Source organism: Anabrus simplex, chromosome 5, assembly GCF_040414725.1.
Source record: "Anabrus simplex isolate iqAnaSimp1 chromosome 5, ASM4041472v1, whole genome shotgun sequence".
NCBI classification, from domain to species: domain Eukaryota; kingdom Metazoa; phylum Arthropoda; class Insecta; order Orthoptera; family Tettigoniidae; genus Anabrus; species Anabrus simplex.
The window spans coordinates 49,088,144-49,113,098 of NC_090269.1; the positions used below are offsets into that span (position 1 = coordinate 49,088,144).

The window sequence follows — 24,955 nt, forward strand, 5'->3', positions numbered from 1 at the left end:
ACAAAAAATGTTAACAATTGAGAGATATTTAAATAAAAACATACAAAATGATGTAACAAAGGAAAACCGGCAGAAAGTATATGCCTACCTCATAAATACAGGTAATAGAGAATGAATGGTATCTAATGTAGAATACAGGTACAATAAAATCCAGTCTTTTTGTGTGTGTGTTTATACTGTAGAGTTTTTTTATTAATTCATTTTTGTCACACTCAGTTTCTCAACACCAAGCTCAATAGCTGCAGTCGCTTAAGTGCGGCCAGTATCCAGTTATCGGGAGATAGTGGGTTCAAACCCCACTGTCAGCAGCCCTGAAGATGGTTTTCCATGGTTTCCCATTTTCACACCAGGCAAATGCTGGGGCTGTACCTTAATTAAGGCCACAGTTGCTGCCTTCCACTTCCTAGGCCTTTCCTATCCCTTTTAACTGAATTGCCACGATGTGATACAATGTTAATATTTTGCCTATGTTTAATGTGTTAGTTATTGTTAAGATCTTCGCTATTTGGCTGATGATGACACTCTAAATGTGTTGAAACCGATCCCATTAAACAGGTTGTAACTACTTTTTACTACGGAGTATTGAAAGGTGGATCCTTCCCTATAATATTGTACATCTTACTTTCCTATCCCATCGTCGCCATTATATATATATCTTTGTCAGTGCGACGTAAAGCAAATGGCATTTTCTCAAGATGAATACCTTCTTCAGTGGCTTTTCTTGAAGTTATGATCTCTACATAAAATTTCAGCAGTTTCTTCCCAGTTAGGTCCAAAGCTCTTCTCCAAAAGTTTGGCCATTTCATTTATTTTAGGTGCTTTCAAAGGAAATCCAAGACATAATATAAGAGGATTCATCATCACAATTCGTTTGGTACTTGTGGAATGCTGTCATTCAGGGTACCTATACAGCAATACCACACACAGGAATCATCTTTACACCACTCTGTTCCTTAAATCTGTCTTTTGTTCAGATATTCCATAATATTTTATGTGCTGTAGACAGTGCTGTGAAAAGTACAAAGAAAAAGTAACCAGCCTGAATTACAGTTACCTGAGAAATATTTAATTACTCAATTGAATCGTGCAGTCGAGTAAGGAACTAAGTCAGATTTTGCTACTTTTCAGGAGAGCAAAAAAACTGATTTTCTTCGACACGCTTCAATGAATAGTTCCCATTATTTTATATAATATTTAGATCAGTGATAGATATGTAATGGAGGTAACAGGAAAATGTTCAAGAAAAATTTATAAATTTTATGACCGTTTAAACTTTTTTGACTTAGTTCCTTTCTCCAATAATACCGAAAAAAAATTGGAGTTTGGGAATAAATCTCTCATACAAACTACACCAACCTTTGTTATATATTAAACATAGCTTAATGCAATACATAAGCACTGTTTACAGTTTATCCAACAGAAAAAAAACAGGGAAAACAAATACAAATGACCTTGAAGCGCCAAATAACTACAGTATTACAACCGAGACTACTAACCTAAGGGGAATTCATTGGCTGCGAAATAATGTCCAAATAAAATGCCAAAGCATCCTCATTCGCAACATATTTCAACAGTTTATGCAAGTCCTTTATTTTCTCAGCTTTTATTGGAACCCCACCCTCTGGATATGCTGCCATTGGTTGCAAGGAAAATGTGCAAAAGTTACCTTTCCCAAGATGAAACGTATGTTTCACAATGCTGTTTATGAAGGGAAGTGCTACAATAACTCCTGGTTTCTCTGCCCTATATCTGTATTCTTTAAACGAAGAAGGAGAAAATGCAATCTTTCCAGCACGAGGAGTATTCTTTGTCGATGTTTCAGCTGATACAGTCACTTTTTTAAAAAACTCAGGCCACCACTTGTCAAAATTAAATACTGCACTTGAGTCTACTAACTTAACTGTATTATTTGCTTTGCTGTTTACAATAATTGCCATATACTCTTCGATAATATAAACTCTGTCTACTTTTTTAATGTTTTTCTTAAATAGCCCAAAGTCCCTGTCGCATGGTAGGAATAAATGACCCCTCTCGGGAAAGTACTGTCTAATCTCCTTAAATTGATTTGAAGCTGCCAGGCCTAGCATTAGTCTTATGACCGTATGGTTCTTATTTTGGCCTGGAGAACCATCAGAGAAAACGTGTAACTGGTCAACATTTTCTGACACAAATTCGTCTATATAATCTTTCAGGAAAGAAGCAACTTCATTCGCACCCTTCTTTCCTTGGCCTTCATGATACATATACACAACACACTTGTCCGTTGCAAGATCATGAATACAAAACACATTCACCCACAACTGTCTCGTGTAAAACACTTCTTGCACCGGTATGTGTGGCAGGGGCAGATTTTGCATAAAGTCAAAGGCAAGGCCTGTCACTTTGTCATTTGTTCTGCATAGTGTTGCAACTTCTTTCAAAGACCTGTAGAATTTCCTGCTTCTTCTTTTATGAACATCATATTCAGCCTGAGCTGCACGCTTTGCTGATTCACAAATATGTGGACTCCTAAGTTTAGCTGTGAACTCCTCACACTTGCTGCAGACATCGATCTGTGGTCGTCCGAATCGGTAGTTGTAATTCTCAACAAAATAAGTCCTGTAGAAGCTGTACTTGACTCCACACTCCGGGTATTTTGTGACAAACATGTTGTGCATTTCTTTAATAGTTAAGCGGGCATCTAAGTAATGCACTTCTTTCCCTCCGTAATGAGTCCGTTTCAGAGGGAATGATTGAATATGATCGGATATCAGTTTAGTGACATCTTCCGGTATCTTTCTGGTATTTGGATTGGTTCCTCTCTTGTCCCTGGGAATTTCTCCATGAAGAAGAAGCATTGTGATACGGAATACTCTTTTCTGAGTGACGGCATGCATGCTCATAAAAGCTGAACGGCATACCTTCTTTCTATTGTTGCCATCCATAACAAAGTAAGTGAAACTTGCTGCTCGCTGCTTTGAATTTTCATTCCTCGGTCTTCTGGTCTTAATTTCATTCTTCTCGATGAGGCGCTGCAAGTGTAAATCTTGTGCATCCTTACTAGGAAGTTGAAGAAACTTGGAAAGAATGGACATGCGAGCCTCTTCGTTTATAATCTCAAAGCACTTCTTTCTGCATCTAGAAGAATAACATATTATTAATACTAAGTATAAATCTGTACCATACGTATTGTTATCTAAAACAAGAGTAGAAAGTTTGGTTGCATGTTAGAATATTATTTACTAAACAATCCCTAGTAATACTTCTCAAGCTCCTTACTTACCTGCAGTCAGAACCGATTTCTTTGCCTTCCACAACTCTCCCACGTTTATTCACATATGCCAGTCCTCTTGAGTCTTGCGTGTTTCAGAACACTATGTTTATGGCCCTCAGGCTGTGCCTTCCTTTTCGGAGTCATATTCTCAAACGTAATACATAGATCACTTTGTCATCCACCGAGATACAAACTGAAATACTGTACACTATAACCCACCATGTACCGTACGATTTCTGTTTCCCTCCAGTATGTTGTCCTTTGTGTTGTACCAACGCCGTAAATTGAAATATCCCCTGTTATACCTACATCGCATGCAACGTGCGGCAAAGAATGGAACTAAGTCATGAATAGCAAGTGGTGAAGAAACGCACTAAGTCATCGACTTAGTGCGTTTCTTCACAATATGCCTGATGTCCATCCACAGTTTCTCCCACAAGGAGAAGGCTGACTTATTTCTTTCCTTTACCAAACGATAGGGCTTGGTTATGTGCGGTACATGAGGCAATAAAATGAAAATGGCCGATTTTGACTTAGTTCCTTACTCGACTGCACGATTCAATTATAATTAAACAAATAATCAGTAAACTTACAATTACTTCACAGAACACCAGTCCTAAGGAAATGAGTGACATAATTTTTTACATGGGACTGGAATGATGATAAAGTTTTCAAAGAAAAATATATTACTTCATTATGTATTTTTTTTTTTCTATATTAGAGATATTAATTGGTTATCAACACTAAGTGAGACTATACATGGTACCTTGGAACTTTTAGAATGATTTTTCACTTAATTTTTATTTTACTTAGTGACTTCTAAAGCACTTCAAATAATTTGCCATTTACAGTAGAAGTCCGGCATATAACGAGAACTCTGTTATAGCGACAATTTCTTTCTGTCCCTTCAAAATTCCTATATTAAACTGTGTATCGTCCTTCGGTTACAGCGAGAGCCCTATCACCGACGCTTCCGTTATTACGAGCGATTAAGCGCGCACGATTTTTTCTGATATTTATGCACCCCAGCGATTATATTGCATGCGATTGATTACCTTCGATATCATTTCCTCGCTATGTACACTAGCGAGTTCTCTCGTCAACATTTGAAGGCGATGTTGGAGTCAATTATTAATACCCGTCGACTGCTGTTCTCTAAAAATGAATTTGAAATGAAAGAGGATAACACATTTTCGTAATAAATGCGTAAATAACGTGGCTGATAGCAGTTGTTAACTCATCGAAAATAAAGACTGAAGTAAACGATATCTTAATTTTAATGTTATATACAGAAATTAAGTAAGAATGTATACACCTCAAGATATGGCAGAGTAGGCCTACATCACTGATTTCAGAGGATAGTTCATATCTTCTCACATCTAGTTAAATTTTGGAAAGGCTATTTACATGTAAATTTTTAGCGAGGAGGTTATCATTTCTCTACATGCGTTTCAAATATGTTTTCATGATACATATACGGTTAGGTTAGGAGGCGCCGTTTGAAGAAGGAAACTGAAGTGTTTGCCAGAGAAACCTCTGGAGTGATAGCGTATTTTTCCAAATCCAAGACGACCTTTTTTTCAGAATCTCATGCGAAAACTCAAGGATTGTCTTGAATTCATGACCTAACAGTAAGTTATTGTATACCACTGACAAATACCGTGGTAACTACGCTGCTTCTTTTCACCCCCGCACACCCTTGCACACACAAAACTAGTTGACAATAAAAGACCGCCTCTTTATTGTACATTGCTAGTCGCGACAACCGGTTGTACAGTGCTTGTGTGTAACGTCACTGGATCTCGGGAAATAGTGAAGAGAGAATGACGTTCTATTAGCCTCTACAAAAACATTTCTCAAATCTGCAGAATGGCATCAAAACATGCGAGCCTTCGAATTCTTAGAAAGGCCGGCTACTCAGTGGCAGAGTTATAACGCGTCTATTGTACTGTCCTTGTGACAGCCTCTTCATGGGGGAAGTTGTATTAATAATAAATGCTTAGTAAAATTAAGTTTTATAGACAGCAGGAACATTTTCGTGATGGATAGACGTATTGTAAAGATACGTGGAAAAGGTATTGCCGGCAAATTTTCAACGGGTTCTCGTCGATATTATGATGCCAATTTTAAGTTAATGGTTATTAAACACTTGGAAATGTAGAATAATTGTGCAGCCGCAAGAAAATACGGCATAGGCCCAACTAAAGCCAATATTTGGCTTTAGTGTGAACACAATAGCTATAAAAATGCATACTGTACAAAAAAGTGCATTCTGTGGTCCGCAACAAGGACGCTTTAAAGAAGTCAAAGATGAAATTGTGAGTTATGTGCACAAAAAACACAAATGCGGAATGGCCCTACCGTGGCGCAATAAACTCGCTCGTTGACTTTCAACGTCCGCGATTAGGCCTATACACCACTAGCCACTGAATTTGGCCGAACGCGGCAAGCGAGACGTGCACGTAGCGGTAGCCGGTTATATCTGACGCTCAGTAAAAGTAACAGTTTTATAGACAGCAAGAATAATTTTCTGATGGATCGTTGTATTGTAGAGACGCATGAAATAGGTATTGCCGGCAACTTTTCAACGGGTTCCCTTCAGTATTATGATGCCAGTTTTAAGTTAATGGTCGTTAAACCGCGGAAATATAGAATAATTGTACAGCCGCAAAAAAATAAGGCATGACGAAAGCCAGTGTTTGGCGTCTCAAAATAGTCTAAAATGCATAGGCCTTCATTACAACAGAGACATTCATATGATTTTACAAAGTACTTTTTTGAGCCTGATTTAAATTTTTTGAAGGAAAAAGTGGGGTTCGTCTTGGATTCGGAGAAATACGGTACTATATTTTTTCAGAATGAAATTAAACACACACTTTCACATAGTATCGGATTTCGAAATATATCAAACAAGTAAGCCGTAGTGTGGATGTCATCTCCGGAAACGCAAGTTTTGAACAAACTGATTGCCGTTTCATGCCGATTTTAATATGTATGGGTTTTTTCCAACTTTTACACAAAATCGGATATAACGACAATCCGCTATAGCGAGTAAATGTTTCGCTGTTATGAATTCTTGCTATAACGGACTTCTACTGTACTTTAGAAAATAATTATTTTTTTTTAAATTCTCATTGCTAAGCCTGAACCTCATGGGGGAAAGTGCATCTCTGCATTTGCTGAAAAGATGCTCTACAGGGACACTTTGTGCATACTTGTTTTTAATTTTAAGGACATCCCCAGTAATGATGGTTATTTTAGGATACGTTTGATATCTTTGGAAGCACTGGAGAGGTAAAAAAAAATTTTTTAAAAATTAAAAAGCACCTCACACTGCACTGGTAAAGCTTATTGTCAAGCTTTCAGTTCAGTGTAGGCCTACTGAATATCGATTACTAAAATGTATTGATTACAATTTTATTTCAAGAAGTAAATTGCGAGTTAGAATTATATTTTGTAAAAAATAATAATTACAAGGCAAAATTACTAAAGAGTGGTTGTTTCAAAGAATATGATTATTTTTTCCCAATTATTTCCCAACTCTGGCTGCACTGCATCCACCTCAGTTCACTCACATGAATTTTAAACAAAAGTATCCACCAGTATCTTGATCCACTTTTTTAAAAGGGTAATCACCATCAAATTCCTTCCATTATCTCTATTTTTTCTTACTTTTTCTTTTTTTACAATTGGCTTACGTCACACCGACACAGATAGGTCTTATGGTGACAATGTGATAGGAAAGAGCTAGTAGTGAGAAGGAAACAGCCGTGGCCTTAATTGAGGTACAGTCCCAGCATTTGCCTGTTGTGAAAATGGGAAGCCACGGTAAACCATTTTCAGGAGTGCCGACAGTGGGGTTCGAACTCATTTTTTTCTTTAATGCAATTTCTGACAAAAATAAGTTTTGTTATAACCGTTCAAATACCCATCTACTAAAATTATAATTTTATGATACCTGTTGGCTCTGTCAACATTAAAATGTTCTGTATTGTGACAGTTTTCATCTTTGTACATCTTTGACTAACTTTCCTTTTGATGTGATAGTTTTATGGACAGTGTTTTATTCAAATTCTATTTTCCACAGATTCCACAGCACACATACTGTCACTGCTATGTGAGAGAGAGCGGCTAAAAGGACATGGCATCGTTCTTCCCCCATTACAACCTAATGTCCAGAGTGTGAGTATATTATCTCAAACAAACGAAACCATCATTTAATTCTCATGACTGTGTTGTACTCCAAATAAACTTTCAACATATTAAGTCATGCTAGACCTGTAGCTTAGATCCTTTCCAGCTGAAGAAATATGACCTAGGCCACCATAACTCAGTTGGATAGAACAACCAACATGAAATCGGGAGGTTGTGGATTTGGATCCCACTGGTGTCCGGTTGGGCATTTTTGTTCTAGGCCTATATTTAACATTTCTTCAATATTTACTGTATGTACTGAACACGTCCAAGTATGTTTAAAGTTTATGTAGAGAAACTCTTTATTTCAATTAATTTACTTGACTGTGTCCATTGCTTTTTTTGTATCCCTTAAAGTTCCCATCCTCCCATCAGGGAATAATTCTGACACACTCCTCATTTTCTTTTCTTGTAAATAATTCCTGTGTTCCTCCAACCCCGATATCATAAGCTTATCTACCTTATCTCTCATCCCTCTCCAACATTTGGGACAATTTGTAGAGAATGTTGTAATTGAAGAAACTCTTTCTAAAAGTGTAGAGCCAAGCAAGTTGGCAGTGCAGTGACGGTCGTACAGCTGTGAGCTTGCATTTGGGAGATAGTGGTTTTGAACCCCACTGTTGGCAGCCCTGATAATGGCCACTTCCTTCCCACTCCTAGCCCTCTCATATCCTATTGTCGCCATAAGACCTATCTTTGTCAGAGCGACATAAAGCTAATTGAAGAAGAAAAAAATAAGCATAGAAGTGCTCCCTTTTGGCAAGGTGTAGATAAAGCTCTATGTAGTAACTTGCCGAGAAATCTCGGGGATAACATGCTCCTCTCTTTCAGGCATGCTTGTACTCGGGGACTTGGAAATCTTCAGCTGAAAATTCCTCATTAACATTAGTTTCTCACATTCCATACTGACCGAGCTCGATAGCTGCAGTCGCTTAAGTGCGGCCAGTATCCAGTATTCGGGAGATAGTAGGTTCGAACCCCACTGTCGGCAGCCCTGAAAATGGTTTTCCGTGGTTTCCCATTTTCACACCAGGCAAATGCTGGGGCTGTACCTTAATTAAGGCCACGGCCGCTTCCTTCCCACTCCTAGCCCTTCCCTGTCCCATCGTCGCCATAAGACCTATCTGTGTCGGTGCGACGTAAAGCAACTAGCAAACTAGCATTCCATACTGGACCAATGACCTAGATCTGAGACCCCTTTAAACAACAAGCATCAACTTTTCAGGCTTGCACTTTTATCGTGTAAACCTTATTGAATATAAATACCGACCTGGTCATCTCCAGAAGGTTATTTTCACACTCAAATAGTCTTATAGTTTTATAGGTTTGTTGTGTGAAACAAGAAGAACTGCAGGAAGACTTAGTTTTAAAAGAGTTTGCTTTGCTTCCTCAGAAACAAACCTGTAACTTACTGGCTTATGGAGTAAGTATATCAATGCACTTTGCAGCCAAGCTCAAGGTTACAAATAAACCAAAATTTTTCGAGTTTTGATGATTATTTTTACAACTTATTTCGTGGCCTGTGATTAGTGATTGGCAGAATTCAATGCATTCGAGAACTTCTGAGAATGTTTACTTGCATTCAAAACCATGTTCTTGAGTATAACATAATCTTTAAATTCGAGGAGGCCTGAAGATAATTTATGCAGTACTGCACAAAAACTTACGTAATATACTGGTGACTAAATAGCAAAGAGTGATTTAAAAAAAAAAAAGATTTTACCATCTTGTTGAACTCTTTTGTGTCATACATACTTTATTTTCTTCTTCTTTTCATCCGATTTTGACCTTCTTCGGACCACAGAAAACAACTAGTGTACTGGTTCGTCTTTTCTCCTCCTCCCAGATTTTTTCATCCTTGACTGTTGTTTATTTAATTACATTAGAGAACTAAAAATGTACTTGTGATTGATTGTTGCTTGGCGTGGCATTATTTTGTAGCATATTTTTTGACGAACTTGGCTAATCAAAGTTACTAACCTGTTTGACAGGAAAGTGACATAATTTCCGCTGTAAAACTGAAATTAGAGTATCAGGATTTTAACTCGTGTAATTTATGCAGGAGTTTTTGTAGGATTATAATTACAGTATACATACTTCATTATTGTGGTGTTTAGCTAAATTGTTTATAGTTTTAATTCGTTCCCAGTTTTTGTTTTTGTGCATTATTTTTTCATGGTCCCTCCAAAAATGGAGAATCAAGGTTCTACTGTATTCATAAATTAACTTGTTTCTCATTATAATTATATAAACATAAGTCATTATAAGAGTAATGAAATGTGGTCATGCATGGCTTGTTCATTTTTAATAGACTAATAATGGGCTAATAGAATCAAATCTTCATCAAAACTTAACTCATTTTAAATTTCTATGATGTGTAAGTTGTATGTACTGTATAATTTTGTAACTTCTGGCCACTGGAGCAAATGCATTTTGGAATATCAGAGGATAAATTACATGCTCTCTTAAACTTGAATTGAAGACCTCCTCAGAATAAAGACGTAACCAACAAATTTTTGAAAAGTGAAATTTCCTTGGAAAAAGGGTGTATCATCACACCTCTATATTGTCGTATGTCTTACATATTAACTTCAGGCTGTGGTGTAAGGATGGAACATTGGTCAAGATGGCAGACAGTGCCTGCGTTGGTTCATCACCAGTTGTAAGAGATCATTTAAATAGAGGCCATACACGAAATCAAATCTATATTTTGAAAAATTTTCTTCACATTTTTATTGTTATTGTTATTATACTAATAATATTTGCTATAATTTGTGTTCCAAGAGCATCTACAGAATTTATCTTCTGTTATATACAAATGTAAGACATACTTGCAGATTATTTTCCATTGTATCGCTTCCAATTCATACGTTATTTTTGAAAGCTTAATTTATAACAATGAAATATTGTTTCAATAGATGAACTCCTGTGTGCACTTACATATGCAGTTGGTTCAAGTTGTGTATACCATGAAATAAATCCCAAAAATAAATTTCCTATCCCCTGGAAAATTACTTCTTTGTTGGTTACATTCTTATTCTGGGGAGGTCTTCAGTTTGTTGAGATATTTTAAAATGAATAATCTTTTACAGTATTTTGTCAAAATTTTCTAATATTGTTTCATGATGGACATATGGAGCATACTTGTTACACACTGATAATTTACCTTAATTGTTAATGATCTGTGGAGCATATTATGTTTTTTTTATTTATTTATTTATTTATTTATTTATTTATTTATTTTTATTTTTTTTCAAGAAATTGTTGTCCCTGTGTTTTATCATCGTCTTTGCCTGTACAATGTTTTTAATGAAATGTTATATGTTTTGTTCAGGTGTTGAAATTTCTTCAGGCTCTTCCTGGTGTGAACCTTGCTCTTGCTATGAAGCTCTGTCTCCATTTTACAACTGTTGCTACCTTTATTAAATGGTGAGTATTCATGAGCGAGTCTTCCTGAAAATTTATTATAGATTAAAACAGCCTATATCAGTTGTACAAACGTTCCTAATTAAAACCTACCTTGTATAATGTGCTTGATCCACCCTGTACACCATGGCTTTAGGAAGTATTGGTCCCGTTACCTGCACTTTTTAAGCTATGCTGGGGTTGCCAGTACCGTAATCTTAGCGGGATTTTCCGATACTTAATGTTTATTTCTGCAATTTCCTTCTTCCTGCTTTGTATTTCGAGTTCTATTTTTCAAATTTTTTTAGAAATAATTTATCTTTCAGTGTTAATTTACTTTGAAACTGTTATTCGAGTTTATCATCGCTATTTCTTCAAACATATTGTTATTTCACGCCTTCTTTGCTTTTGATCATCTCTAGGGTGTAAGTTATTGATTTTGATTATGAATTCATTAATCATTAGTAAAAGATATTCATAAAGTCTAATATAATTGAATGAATCAAACGTTTTCTAATCAATTAATTAATTAATCAATTATGGTGTGTCTGATCTGAGTATTCAATATGGTGACAGTAAAACTGTGCACGAACATTGGGTGTATATTTTCTCTTATCTAAAAAGATATGATCTCTGCATGAGAAATTCATTGGCACGCTGTTGATTATCCCGGGTTCTAACACAAATATGAAGCACATTTTTTTGTTTATGTAACTTAAGTGGTTTGACGGCAGGGGTGCTCTACCATGTTGATGAAGTTATAACTTTAAGTGTGTATGTGAACTCCGAACTTGATTATAAGAACTTTTATAATGCCATCAGAAGTGACCAGAAAATATTGAATCTTCATGTAAAATTTGGACAATACCTGAATTTCTGAGACTATTCAATTTTATGTAAGTACTAAATAATATTCTGTCTTATACATTCATGAGCAATTGAATTAGAAATACCTGGCTAGTAGTATGTACTACCCCTTTGTGCCTTGATGATGGCAGTAGTGCAGCATGGCATGGACTCCCCATGACACTGGAAGTATTGGGGAGTCATACTGATCTATGATTGCTGCATAACCTCCTGTAATCCATGAAGATGGGTCGGAGCAGGTACCAGGGCATGCACATCCCTCTTGACAGCATGCTCACTGGGATTGAGATCAGGGCCAGGCACGTATCTTCACATCTATGGAGTGCTCATTTGAACCAGTCAGCCACAATCCAGGAGCGATGGACTGGAGCATTGTCTTGCTGTAGGTACAGGTCTTCTGCGTTTGAACAGAGGGGTGAACGTGATCTGCCAGCAGGTTCCTGTAGCGTTCGCTGGTGAGAGACATTGTCAGATGTCCCACGGGTCCCATTTTATCTTATGTAAACTATCCCCTTACGAGGATACCACCACCACTGGTCTGAACTGCACCCTGCTGGCAAGAGCGATCCATTGCCTCGTTGTCGTCGACACACTCACCCGGCCATCAGCGTGTGCCAACTGGTACCCCAACTCATCAGTCCAAGCAACCTTTTTTTTTCCATTCTTCAAGTACCAATGGCGGTGTTCAGTTGCCCATGTCAGTCGTCGTGCCTTGTGTCGTGTGTTGAACAGAGGTACCCTTGTGCAACGCTTGCTTCTGTACCCTATGGTGAGGAAAGATGTTTCTAGATGGTATGATTGCTCACACATCGTCACTGTCCAGCGTTGAATTCATGGGTGATCTGCTGCACTGTGGCACGTATATCCGCTCTAACGATCCGAGCTTGCCGACGGCAGCTTGCCATCAATGTGTTGTACATCGCAACATTTGACCCTGGCAGCAGTGGTTTATCAGATTCTACGTACTCACGGTACACTCTTGATACGGTGGCCGTTGGAAATCCCAGTGCCTACATGACTTCTGACGTGGAATAGCCCACATATTTGATGGCGACAATCTGGCTACGATCAAATGCGCTGAGATCTCATATCTTACCCATCCTGTGGTCAGCTGTTATTCATACAGCCTGTACGTGGTTTGATATCCTCACTGTATACGCCACGCCCTCCTATTACATGTGCCAGACCGAGCACATTTTGATTTGCTCATGAGTGTAATACCGTACCTTAATTGTTGCAGTTTTCACATAGCTAAAGTATGTATAAAACCAGGAAAATAATGACACATCAAAGGACAGTTTTTAACAGTCTGTACCTCTTCAGAAATTGTTCCTTAGATAGATGTTGAAAGTCGCTCCTTCTTTTTATAGGCCATTTCTGTTAGGAACATCATTTAACAAATCTAAATAAAGCAACTCTGCATCTCTGCAGGCATTTTGCTTTTAACCTCAAGTTAACAGTTTAACCCAGGTGAAAGAAGGGGTTAACTTAACTCCGGCCTTAACTTAGAGTAAATTAACCCTCCTTGATGAAACAGACAAATGGTCAAATTCAGAGTTAAAACTGTATAATTCGGGATTAATGTTTAACCCACGTTGATGAAACCAGCCCATAGGGATGAAATGTTTTAAAATATGTTATATTCAACATGCGAAACGGTTTCAAAAGAATGAATATTTTTCTTATCAGAGCTAACCCCCATTTTAACACCTTATGTGTGAAATATTCCAAAAACTTAATTAACATCTAGAACACCAAAGTGTTTGGAGAAATGAATATTTTTGTTCTTGGTAATTAATCCCCATTTAACTATTTAGGAGTTTATTGTTTTAAGACTACTACCTATTTAACATCTAATACACGGAGGAGTAACCATCATGAGAAATTTCAACCTCATATGTCAAACGGTTTCAGAGATTCCCTGCTCCGTATTAACTTCAATTTAACCCCCTAAGGGGTGAAATATTTCCTAAACTTGTTTATTTAACATCTAGTACATAAAGAAGCAACCATTTTATGAAATTTTGTTTGGCAAACAGTTTCAGAGAAATAAATAATTTTTTTTTCAGGGTTTTGCTCCTGTTTCATCCCTTTATGGGTGAAATGTCCGGCTCCATCGCTAAATGGTTAGCATGCTGGCCTTTGGTCACAGGGTTTCTGGGTTCGATTGCCGGCAGGGTCAGGAATTTTAACCATCATTGGTTAATTTTACTGGCACGGGGGCTGGGTATATGTGTCGTCTTCATCATTGCATCCTTATCACGACGCGCAGGTCGCCTACGACCGCCAAATCAAAAGACCTGCACCTGGCGAACTAAACATGTCCTCAGACACTCCCGGCACTAAAAGCCATAAGTCATTTCATTTCAGGGGTGAAATTTTTTTTTGAAACTCTTTCTTAGTGAGCACTTTCTCCCATGAGAAACCACCATGCAGAATTTGAACGTCCCACATTTTGAGGTTTTAGAGAAGACAGCGATCAGTGAGCCAGCTTTTATATACAGTATATAAGTTTTAAGACTGATTTTTTTTTTTTTGATACGTGTGGTTGCTGTGGGTTTCATTGATTACATGATTATATTTGTACCAATGTTGTTGGGTTCACACACACACAAACAAAATACATTCTTAAATCTATTAGCATTGGTACTGGTATCCAGCGGCTAGTGATCACCATCTGTTCCCCTGCTTGGTGCGGCTGTCTATATAGGCACCGTGCGTGTCGCTCTAGCGGCCGGGTGAAGAACAACACGTGAGGCAGATTCCAGACTCGCAGTAGCTGTTCTGTCATGACTGAGAGGCTAGATACTCCGATGATAATGGCAGAGGAAAGGAGATCAAGTAAACGCAATTGTTGTGTTGTCGGATGTTCCAGTATTTACGCAAATACGGGAAGTGAAGTACAAGTTTATTGTTTTCCAAAACGAGCGATAGAAGTGGACCGAAGGAGGTGATGGATACAAGCAGTTAACCGAACGAGGTAAGCAGGCCTACACATACGTTCTGCACATGTTTGCAATAAGTTCAATTGATCCGATTTAATTTAATTTTGGTTTTAATTTTTAGCACTGATGGATCACTTTGGCAACCTACGACTTACTCAAGAATATGTAGTGCACATTTCATGGGAAGCAGAAGATCTGGACACCCACTAAGTCCATCCTATGTTCCGACAATATTTCCGGATGAATACAAGAAGAGAAATGTGTCGCCGGGACCCAGCTTACAGCGCTTTCACAGACAACTCAAGCGATTAAAAAAGGAAGAATCAGACGGAAAATTTTCAAGTACCTACAGTTTGCCCAAGTAACATAACCAAGGATGCATCCGTGGGAAGAGATGCATCTGATTTTCATTGTTCAGACTTCATTTCTTGTTCAATAAATGAAAACGACGTAAATGTATTCCACTTAATTTCGATCTGGGAGGGGACATTACGAAACATGATAAAATGTGTGGAACGGAAGAAGATCATGCAGACATCAAGGGTCCAGGTTTCCAAGCCTACAGTTCCATAAGGAACAATACTCAAATGCGTGATTTAACAGGTGTGAACTTCAACGTCTTCGCCTTGCTGCTTGCTTTATTACCAAACTGTAACGTTTCGAAGTTATGTAAAGAAACCAGATTATTGATTTTCTACTGAAAATGAAAACCGGACTGTCCTATTCTGGTTTTGGAGTGCTATTCGGTATTTATAGGACAACAGTTTCACGTATTTTTACGACCGTGCTCATGCAACTGGCACTGCGTACGAAAAATTTCATATTCTGGCCTAGTAAGGAAAGTGCTCAAGAAAAAAGCCTCCCCAAGTAGATCAGAGAGTGTATTTCTATTCTCAATACAAGGGTTGCTACACTGCAGAATTTTTAATTGCAATCACTTCAGTGGTATGATCGCCTTTAAGTCTTAATGCATCCGGGAGATAGTGGGTTTGAATCCCACTCTCGGCAGCCCTGAATATGGTTTTCCGTGGTTTCCCATTTTCCACACCAGGCAAATGCTGTGGCTGTATCTTAATCAAGGCCATGGCCGCTTCCTTCCAACTCCTAGACCTTTCCTATCCCATCGTCGCCATAAGACCTATCTGTGTCGGTGCGACGTAAAGCCACTAGTAAAAGAAAAAAATCTTAATATTACGGTGGAAGAACTAGGGACTTATTCATAACAACCGACAGTGGTTTATTAACTTTTCTTTAACTTGGCGATGAGGTAATGGCTGATAAAGGATTTCCTGGCATCAGACCTAACTTATCTGGCCGCGGTGTCGTAATCGTGACACCACCGTTCTTACATGACGGGAGATTAACAGCTGAGGAAGTTGAAAGTACCGTACTTACAATATTGTGAGTGTTAGAATTCATGTAGAAATGTGTATTCAAAGAATCAAAATATACAATACGTTACAGAAATTGCCAACATAACTTTTTCAACACGTGGATGACATCGTGCATATGTGTTGCGTGTTAACGAATTTGCAACCTCCAATAATCAAAGAATAGTTTGAGAATTGTTCTACCATCAGTTTGTTTTATATACCGTATTCTTTGTTTATATTTTGATCTGTTCAACGTTCAACAAACAAGAATTGACAAATAAATAATAATTATTATTATTATTATTAGGAATACCGCTAATTTTTTGCAAGTAATTATTGAAATAGAACTTTGTGTGTAACACATATGACTTGTCTTTAACTGTATGTTATTTTGCTCGTCAAAGTAAAGATAATGTACTCACACATTCCTGACTCATCTACTATTGGTTTATCTTTCCAGGAAGATGGACACTTAACTTCTAACACTCTGTCAGCTTAATTTCCTTTAAGAACTATGCCATCTGGAGATCCACAAATCCAAGGTTGTTTCTTGTGGATTATTAGCCCACATCGAATAACATGTACACCAAATGAACTTCCATAGCATTCTACTGCTTCACTTTCCATGTCACTTCCGTAAGAAAGACTGTTCAAAGCAGCTCCCAATTGGAGATTCAGTTACAAATGCGAGAGCTAAAGTATCAAAGTTATGTCGCCTAGTTTTGATCCAATGCGCTTTCGTGCTAGCAGATATTCCTATGTTTCTTTCTTGAAACCATTGAGGGCTTCCTGATTGAGATAGAGTGCCCAGGGAGTTTTAAACTATACTGTATGATCTGTATCAACCTGCACTTTGCTCGTAAAAAAAAATTTCATCACTCAGTGCGAAAGGTGTATTTGTCTGGCAAGCGCACGTCTTTAGAGACTTGTAAATGTAATAGCTGTGTCACAATTTCCTCACATTCTTCTCTCTCCACATCATTCACTACCCTGTCTGTCAATGAGGTGACTACGGTCCTGCACGATTGTTCGATTTCAGTACTTGCTTCTGCTCGAAGCATTGTACGAAGACTGCAAGAGATGTGTTTTAAAATATCCTCAGTTAATTCGAAGGGAGGAAGAGATGTTTCCAAAGTCTTTTTACCGAACAGTTCTTTTACGCGTTTCTATTTTCTATATTTTTCTGTTGACATTTTCGGGCTCGGTTTTCCCCATTGTTGCGGACGGTCTGTTTTGGAGACAACACTTTCATTATTTATAATAATACACTACCGCAGCTACATGTTTGCAAGTTCCTCTGGCGCCGGCAAGACAGGGACATTCGCTGATAGAGACATTACGATTCTGGTCAACCTGATGACAAAATAAAAATGCGTACAACTTAGCAAACATGCATTAAGTAATCCTTACTAAATAAACTTTATAAATTGTTACCTAACTACATCTTGACTACCTCAAGTTTCACGATATAAGGCGGCAAAGTGACCGACGTTTGTCGGGTGACTTTTCCTATGATGTATCCGAACCAGTCAAAATTAACTCTTCAACGCCATTCACGTGGCCACGGACGACAAGGTTTCTTCCTTTATCGCATGATGATTCACTTCAATCCCCGAACTGAATCGCTCTAAACCCGCAAATTGTTCGAATGTCACACATGTTGTACCGAGACTCTCGCACTACGCCTCACCTCTTGTTTCAGAACGGGCCACTATGTAGCGCTAGTAGTGGCATTTCGATCTATCTGCACGGTGCCTATACTCTACTGCTGATCACTGTAGTTTATTTAGTGATCTGAATGTCTCCTGGGATAAGGAGTCACCCGTCACCCTCCAACAACTGCAGATGTTCTCCTTGGAGGGTAGGTGAATGGATAGAGGTAGGGCAGACCCCTTGCCCTTGGGATAGAAAACAATCCCTGAAGATGGATGAGTCACTAAGACCAGTGGTATGGATATGTGGAAAGCAATGAGAAACTACCACATTAAGGATCCTTTTGGATATCCCTTGAATAGCAACCATGGCATAAGAGCATTTTTCTTCATATTAATTATGCAGGGCTCACATTCCTTAATTAGTAGCTCAGACTGTAGAATGCTGGCCTTCAAAGATCAAGTAGGTGGGTTCAATTCTGGCTCAGCCCTATGATATTTGAAGGTGCTCAAATACTTCAGTCTCATGTCACTAGATATACCATCAGATAAAAGAACTCCTGCGAGTCAACATTCCAGCATCTTAATGTCTCGGAAGATAGTTAAAATAGTTAGTGGAACGTAAAACCAACAACATTCTTATTCTTAATGATGGTACAAGTACTGTTTTTCTAGTTATCAACATACCCATTAACATGTTTGCGGCTGCTCAGATATTGTTAACCGTTTCTGCTGTACCGTAATACTTTGTTTACTTACCGTAGTTCATTTCTGTGTCCTTATGTATTTTAGATTATCATTTGAAATATTTAAATAATATTTTCATCCATAGGATCCATGACGCTTACAGTGTGTCAGCAGCACTACTGATGTGCTTGTCGCCGCCAGTACCGTTTGATGCAGTCATGATACGGAATGAAGGGAAGAATGTTTTTGTTCTATTGTAGATATTGAACTGTAGATTTCCTGTAACAGATAAATTATTTTTGAACATTTCTCATAAAAATGGTGTGTAGTAAAATCCTTATTGGGCCATTGCTGTGCAAATAATCGCTGTTTTCGCTTTACAATATACGTAGCCAATATAGTAACCTATAATAGTGCAGTGCAACAAACACCGGTAGATATTGGATTGTTTGGAGCCAATTACTTCTGTCTTTTATGGAATTTCATAAAGTGTTGCTCAAGACACAAGTCTGGCTGTCCTGGATACTTGCTGCAATAGAACATGCTGTCCTGTGACACCGCTTTTCATAACACTGTCTGCACAGCTTCTGCAATCTACTCCCATTCTTCTTAGTGACACATTTACTGGCAAAATGTGTTCCTGTAGAGTGATAAATTTTGGGAGGCTGTGTTTCTTCCACTGAGAAGGCCCTAACCTCACTATTCTCTATTGACATTGCAGAAAAGTATGCCGAATTGTAACGACTACATAGATAACGAATAACAATTAATCTGATGCCCAGATGGAGAATATCTTTGACAGCAGCTTAACAATGCACAAGTAAGACTTCCGCTTGTTGATGTAGGTAATGACGGAAATATGAGCTTTAATATTTGGCACAGAGAGTGACACGCGTGTTTTCATCGACACTGTGTGAAAGTTAAGAGATAAGAATTTCACATTGTTCTGTATTGAAGTGAGTTCAAATTAAAAGAAGGTATATAATGGTTCCACCTTTCAGTACTATTAAAATAAGAAATATTCGTATTTAATTAAAATTAAGCCCATATAATGGAAGGCTTTTCATTTTTCTTGGTTAGCATAATTATTAAGAGATAAGAATTTCCTCCTCCTCCTCCTCCAATATAAGTGGTTGTTGAAATTGCCAATATCCTATTCGATGAAGACTCAGGTGATGAACTAGTTACTGAACTAAGTAAAGTGACAGTGATGACTGAAGAAGATTCTCCTGGAACATGTGACAGAAAGCACAATAGCTGAAGGCTCGCCTTTATATCCCCCCCGCCCCCCCTTTATCCTATTGACAGCTAAATCAGGTCTAAATATCGAAACAGAAAACACTAATGAGAAGTCATTTGTAAATCTATTTCTCACAGCTGAATTAACTTTGATAATTAATTTTTGGGCATAGGGATGTGGCGACCCCATCGCCCAGTGGGCAACCTGTTGTATGTCCGGCGCTTCCTTCTCGCCAGCTGCACGCGCGCCTGTGTATCATTCTGCTAGCTTCGACGCGCAGCCCTCAGTGCGCGTGCCTGACCATCGAGTGTACTATAAATAGGAGCTCCCTGCCTGCTCACTTGCCCACTTCCCCCGGTGTCCAGCTCCAGAATACACCCTACGTCGAGCACGGAGGCTACTCCTCTTGAAAATGTGCTTCGACCAGGTGGACTGAATTTCTGGCAGTACGAGGTTTCACCTCTGGTCACCGCTCCCTTTCCTGTTTCCACTGCCTATGTTCCGTAATTCTTTTACAAGCCATTTTCATTCCCTAAATTATGCAAGCTCCCTTAGTTTCGCTAGGTGGAATTTCTTCAATCAATTGAACTTGCTTTTTAGGAATTCAGGCACTTCAACAAACAAGGACTCTCAAAGACATTCATGTTAGTGTGCCAGATAGTTTTCGACTATCAACGTGTCAATTCACAAAGACTATCTTTTCAAGATAGAAGTGTATATAAAGACTGTAAACCTGTACATATTGTATAAAGACAGACTTTTCTCAAGATTCAATATTCCTTTTTGCTTCAAAATAAATTTCAGTTATTTGTGTAAATATCATAAAGTGAAGCAAATAAAAGTTGTGTTTGTAAATTTCAACCTTGGTTACAACACAACTCTATGGCGACGAGGTAAAAAAGCACCACCCTACAATTCTTCGACCCCAGTTGCCAACTCTATAGCGACGAGGTAAAAAGCAACAAACTACACGTCATCAGCCCAATCGCCAACTCTATAGCAACGAGGTAAACACGACACTACAATTCAACAGGCCCAGTTGTCAACTCTACGGAGACGTGCTAAACAACGACGACACTCCAACCAGTTCTGACACACAGCTTACCTTACTCATTCTTGCACGCATCTCGCAATGGCTACTGCGGAACAACTCGCTACGGTCTTCCAAGCCTTACAGCAGCAACAACAACAGTTTATGCAACAACAACAGGCAGCATTAATTCAGGCTATTCAAGCTATTTCTGTCTCTACACAGCCATCAGCTATTCCTCCGTTCTCTGCTTTTGATCCGGCTAAGGAAGAATGGTCAGTTTATTTAGCCCGTTTACAACAGCATTTCATCTGCCATTCTGTCACAGATGATCAACGCCGCCGCGCACTATTTCTTAGTTCGGTTGGCAATGCTACGTGTGAATTACTACGTAAATTAAGTCCGGAAGAACACTTATCTGAGGTACCCTTCACGCAGCTCTTGGCCCGTCTCACAGAACACTATGCCAAAGCTCCTCACATAGTGGCTGCTCGCTATAAATTTTTTCAGTGCAGAAAGCAACCCCATCAGACACATACTGAATGGATTACTGAATTGCGTGGTCTAGCTAAACCCTGCCAGTTCATCTGCTCCAAGGACGGTTGTGGTTCATCCTACACCGATTCTCTCATTCGGGACATGATAATTTTACATACTCCTGAAGACAAAATACGTTTTGACGCTGTCAAGCAGAGTAACCCTTCTTTAGAAGACGTCCAGCGTATTGCTACGGTTTATGAGCTTACTACCAAGACTGCCGCAGCCATAGCTTCTCCACACGAAAGCCCTCTGCTACAGTGAACCGTACGGATAAGGCGCTCTCCACCAAGCATTCTCGCCAGGTTCCCTCTCGTAATGCTACACGGAAGCCCAATTCTAAAAGCACCTCGAAACTCCTGCCTTCCTGCCGAGGTTGTTTCAAGCATCATGAACGTCGTGACTGTCGTTTTTTCAAAGCTACTTGTGAACGATGTAATAAACTTGGACACATTAAGACTGTCTGTCAAAGTTCGCTCCGCCCTGCTACGACTACTGCAGCACGCCGGAAGCATATACAGCCCCGCCAAGACATGGAAGTTGATCAGATCAATCTTATTCTTCCCACAAAGGATTCTCACAAAATCATCATTCCTCTCTCATTCTCTGATCGAGCTGTCGATTTTCAATTAGACACTGGATCACCTGTCTCTATTATTAACCTGACTACCTACCACGACTTAGGTTCACCTTCATGCTCTCCAGCTGACATCCAGCTCGTGACATTTAACAAGAAGAAAATTGACATCAAAGGTCAAATCAAGCTTCAGGCTAGTTATAAAGGAATTCAGAAGGCCATTCCTCTTCTCGTAGTTAACAACTACACTGCATCAAACATTATGGGCATGGATCTATTTAACTTATTTGGTTTCCAGATACATGACAACATTAACGTCGTATCTACATTGCATACTACTTCTGACGTTACCGCTCTCCTAGCGCAGTTTCCTGAAGTCTTCGACTCTCAGCTCGGAACAGCCAAAGACTATACAGCTCACATACAGCTGAAATCCGGAGCTAAGCCTCGCTTCCTCAAAGCTCGTCCAGTACCCCTAGCACTTCAAGACCAGGTTACGAAAGAATTAGACAGATGGATACAAACTGGAATTGTAGTACCAGTTACTTCTAGTCAATGGGCTACTCCACTCGTGGTAATCAAGAAACCTGATGGTAATGTTCGACTTTGTGGCGATTTTCGATCTACAGTCAACGCACAACTCGACACAGATATCTTTCCTATTCCACGTCCAGAAGACTTATTCCGTCGTCTCTCTGCTGGACAATTCTTCTCTCGAGTTGATCTTAAAGAAGCATATCTCCAGCTACTTTTAGACGAAGAATCTAAGAAATTTCTCACACTCAACACTCCTCTCGGACTGCTCCAGCTCCAGCGGCTCCCATTCGGTGTTTCATCCTCAGCGGCTATTTTTCAGCGCTATTTGGCTCAACTCACCGCCTCCATTCCCGGTTGTGCTAACTACCTGGATGATATTATTGTTACTGGAAAAGATCATCAGGAACATCTAACCAATCTACGCCTCCTTCTCCAGAAATTGAAAGACAATGGCCTACGAGCGAATCTCGCTAAATGTACCTTCTTTCAACCTCAAGTTCACTACTTAGGACATATACTTGATAAGAATGGAATTCGTCCTAGTACACAGAATGTCTCAGCGATAGTAAACATGCCAGCACCTCAGAACCTCAAGCAGCTTCAGTCCTTCATAGGCAAAGCGAACTATTATAATAAGTTCATTCCACGCTTCGCTACAGTGGCAGCTCCATTAAACGCTCTACGTAAAAAAGGTGTTAAGTTTCAGTGGACTCCGCAATGCCAACAGGCATGGAAAACAATCAACAACGCCTTAATTCAAGCTATACAACTCACTCATTTTCAGCCCGACAAGATCATCACGCTAGCAACTGACGCTTCAGACTACGGTGTCGGTGCCGTTCTCTCCCAGAAGGATCGTCATGGACAAGAACGCCCCATCGCCTTCGCTTCGAAAACACTTAATGACCATCAACGTCGATACTCACAGATAGAGAAAGAAGCTTTAGCCATCATCTTTGGTATTCGCCGTTTCAATGAATATCTCTATGGCAACCATTTCCTGATCATTACCGATCATAAGCCTCTCGTACACTTATTCCATCCTGGTAATAAGATCCCAGAGAATTCCCTCAAAAAGCTTCAAAGATGGTCCATGTTCCTTTCTGATTATTCCTATCAGATTGTATATCGAGCCACATCCCAGCATTGTAATGCTGATGCCCTCTCCCGCTTACCCGTTGGTCCTGATACTGCCTTCGATTCTCAAGAATCTGAATGTCTTCAGTTGGACATAGAACTTGAAGATACTGTATCCAGTTTTCCTATTGATGCTACCTGCATAGCTAAAGCTACGGATAAGGACAGTACACTTGCTACTGTACGTACTTACATCCGCAACGGTTGGCCTCTTCAGAGCACACTTCCTGCCCACCTGGCACCTTATCATCGTATGCAGCATCGTCTCACGACTCGTGCCGGAGTTGTATTACTAGAAGCAGGCACCATCTTCCGAGTGGTTATCCCACTTAGCCTACAGAAACAAGTTCTCGAATTATTACACCAAAGCCATTGGGGTATCTCCAGAACAAAGCAACTCGCCCGTCAACACTGCCACTGGCCCGGTATTGATGCCGCCATCGAAAAGCTAATACGTCATTGTGAGCAATGTCAAACGAATCAGAACGCCCCGTCTTCTGATCTGGCTTCATGGCCTCCTGCTACTACTCCATGGGAACGAGTTCACATCGATTTCGCAGGTCCTTTCCTCAATTCCATGTGGTTAATAGTCATCGATTCACTGTCAAACTTTCCATATGTCGTGGATATGCATTCGACTACTACAACCGAAGCTACCATTCGTGCTCTCCAGAAAATCTTTACTACAGAAGGTTTACCGCAAGTACTCATTTCGGACAACGGACCTCAATTTACAGCTACTGCTTTTCAGAACTTTTGTATACATAATGGCATTCGTCATATCCTAGCACCACCTTTTCACCCTCAATCTAATGGTGAAGCTGAACGCTTCGTACAAACATTTAAAAGAAGTATGAAGAAAGCTGTCTCTTCAGGCTTAACTAAAGACCAAGCCTTGCTCCAACTCTTAAACAACTACAGAACTCTACCCGGCGCTGATAATATCACTCCTGCACAGAAGCTCCATGGACGACCTCACAGAACTTTACTTTCTCTGTTACAGCCTCTTCCGGCCCAGCATAAGGCATCACCAACGAAGTTCTCCCTCAACGACAAGGTCTACACCAGGACATTCAAATCCAACCCACTCTGGATACCTGGAGTCATCTGCAGATCTTTGGGTCATCGTCTATACGAGATACAGACTACGGAGAAACGTATCTGCCGCCATCAAGATCAGATACGTCTGCGCTACCGCCCCTGTCCAGCTATTGATGCTATTGCTAAACCTGATAAATCTATTGCTGAACGCGCTTTAGATCATTTAATAACAATGGGTTCCTTTCAGGACGAGACAGCGCCACTCCGCCCAGTTCCAGCTCCTTACAATACAACAGCGACACCAGCAGCTCCGCCCCAGCATCGCAGTCGCCGCCAGCGCCGCCGCCGTTTCACGCCGTACCGGCGTATTTAGGAGGGGAGGGTGTTGTATGTCCGGCGCTTCCTTCTCGCCAGCTGCACGCGCGCCTGTGTATCATTCTGCTAGCTTCGACGCGCAGCCCTCAGTGCGCGTGCCTGACC

General features: G+C 39.6%; 1 protein-coding gene across 1 annotated transcript in view; it reads left to right on the forward strand.

The window, feature by feature from the left end:
* The window catches only part of LOC137500959 (uncharacterized), a 47,191-nt gene that overhangs the window by 17,916 nt on the left and 4,320 nt on the right, over positions 1-24,955 (forward strand). Inside the window, exons 4-5 of the mRNA XM_068227722.1 lie at positions 7,341-7,435; positions 10,782-10,876. Of these exons, the coding sequence (XP_068083823.1) occupies positions 7,341-7,435; positions 10,782-10,876 (190 nt within the window). The remainder of the gene's footprint in view (positions 1-7,340; positions 7,436-10,781; positions 10,877-24,955) is intronic.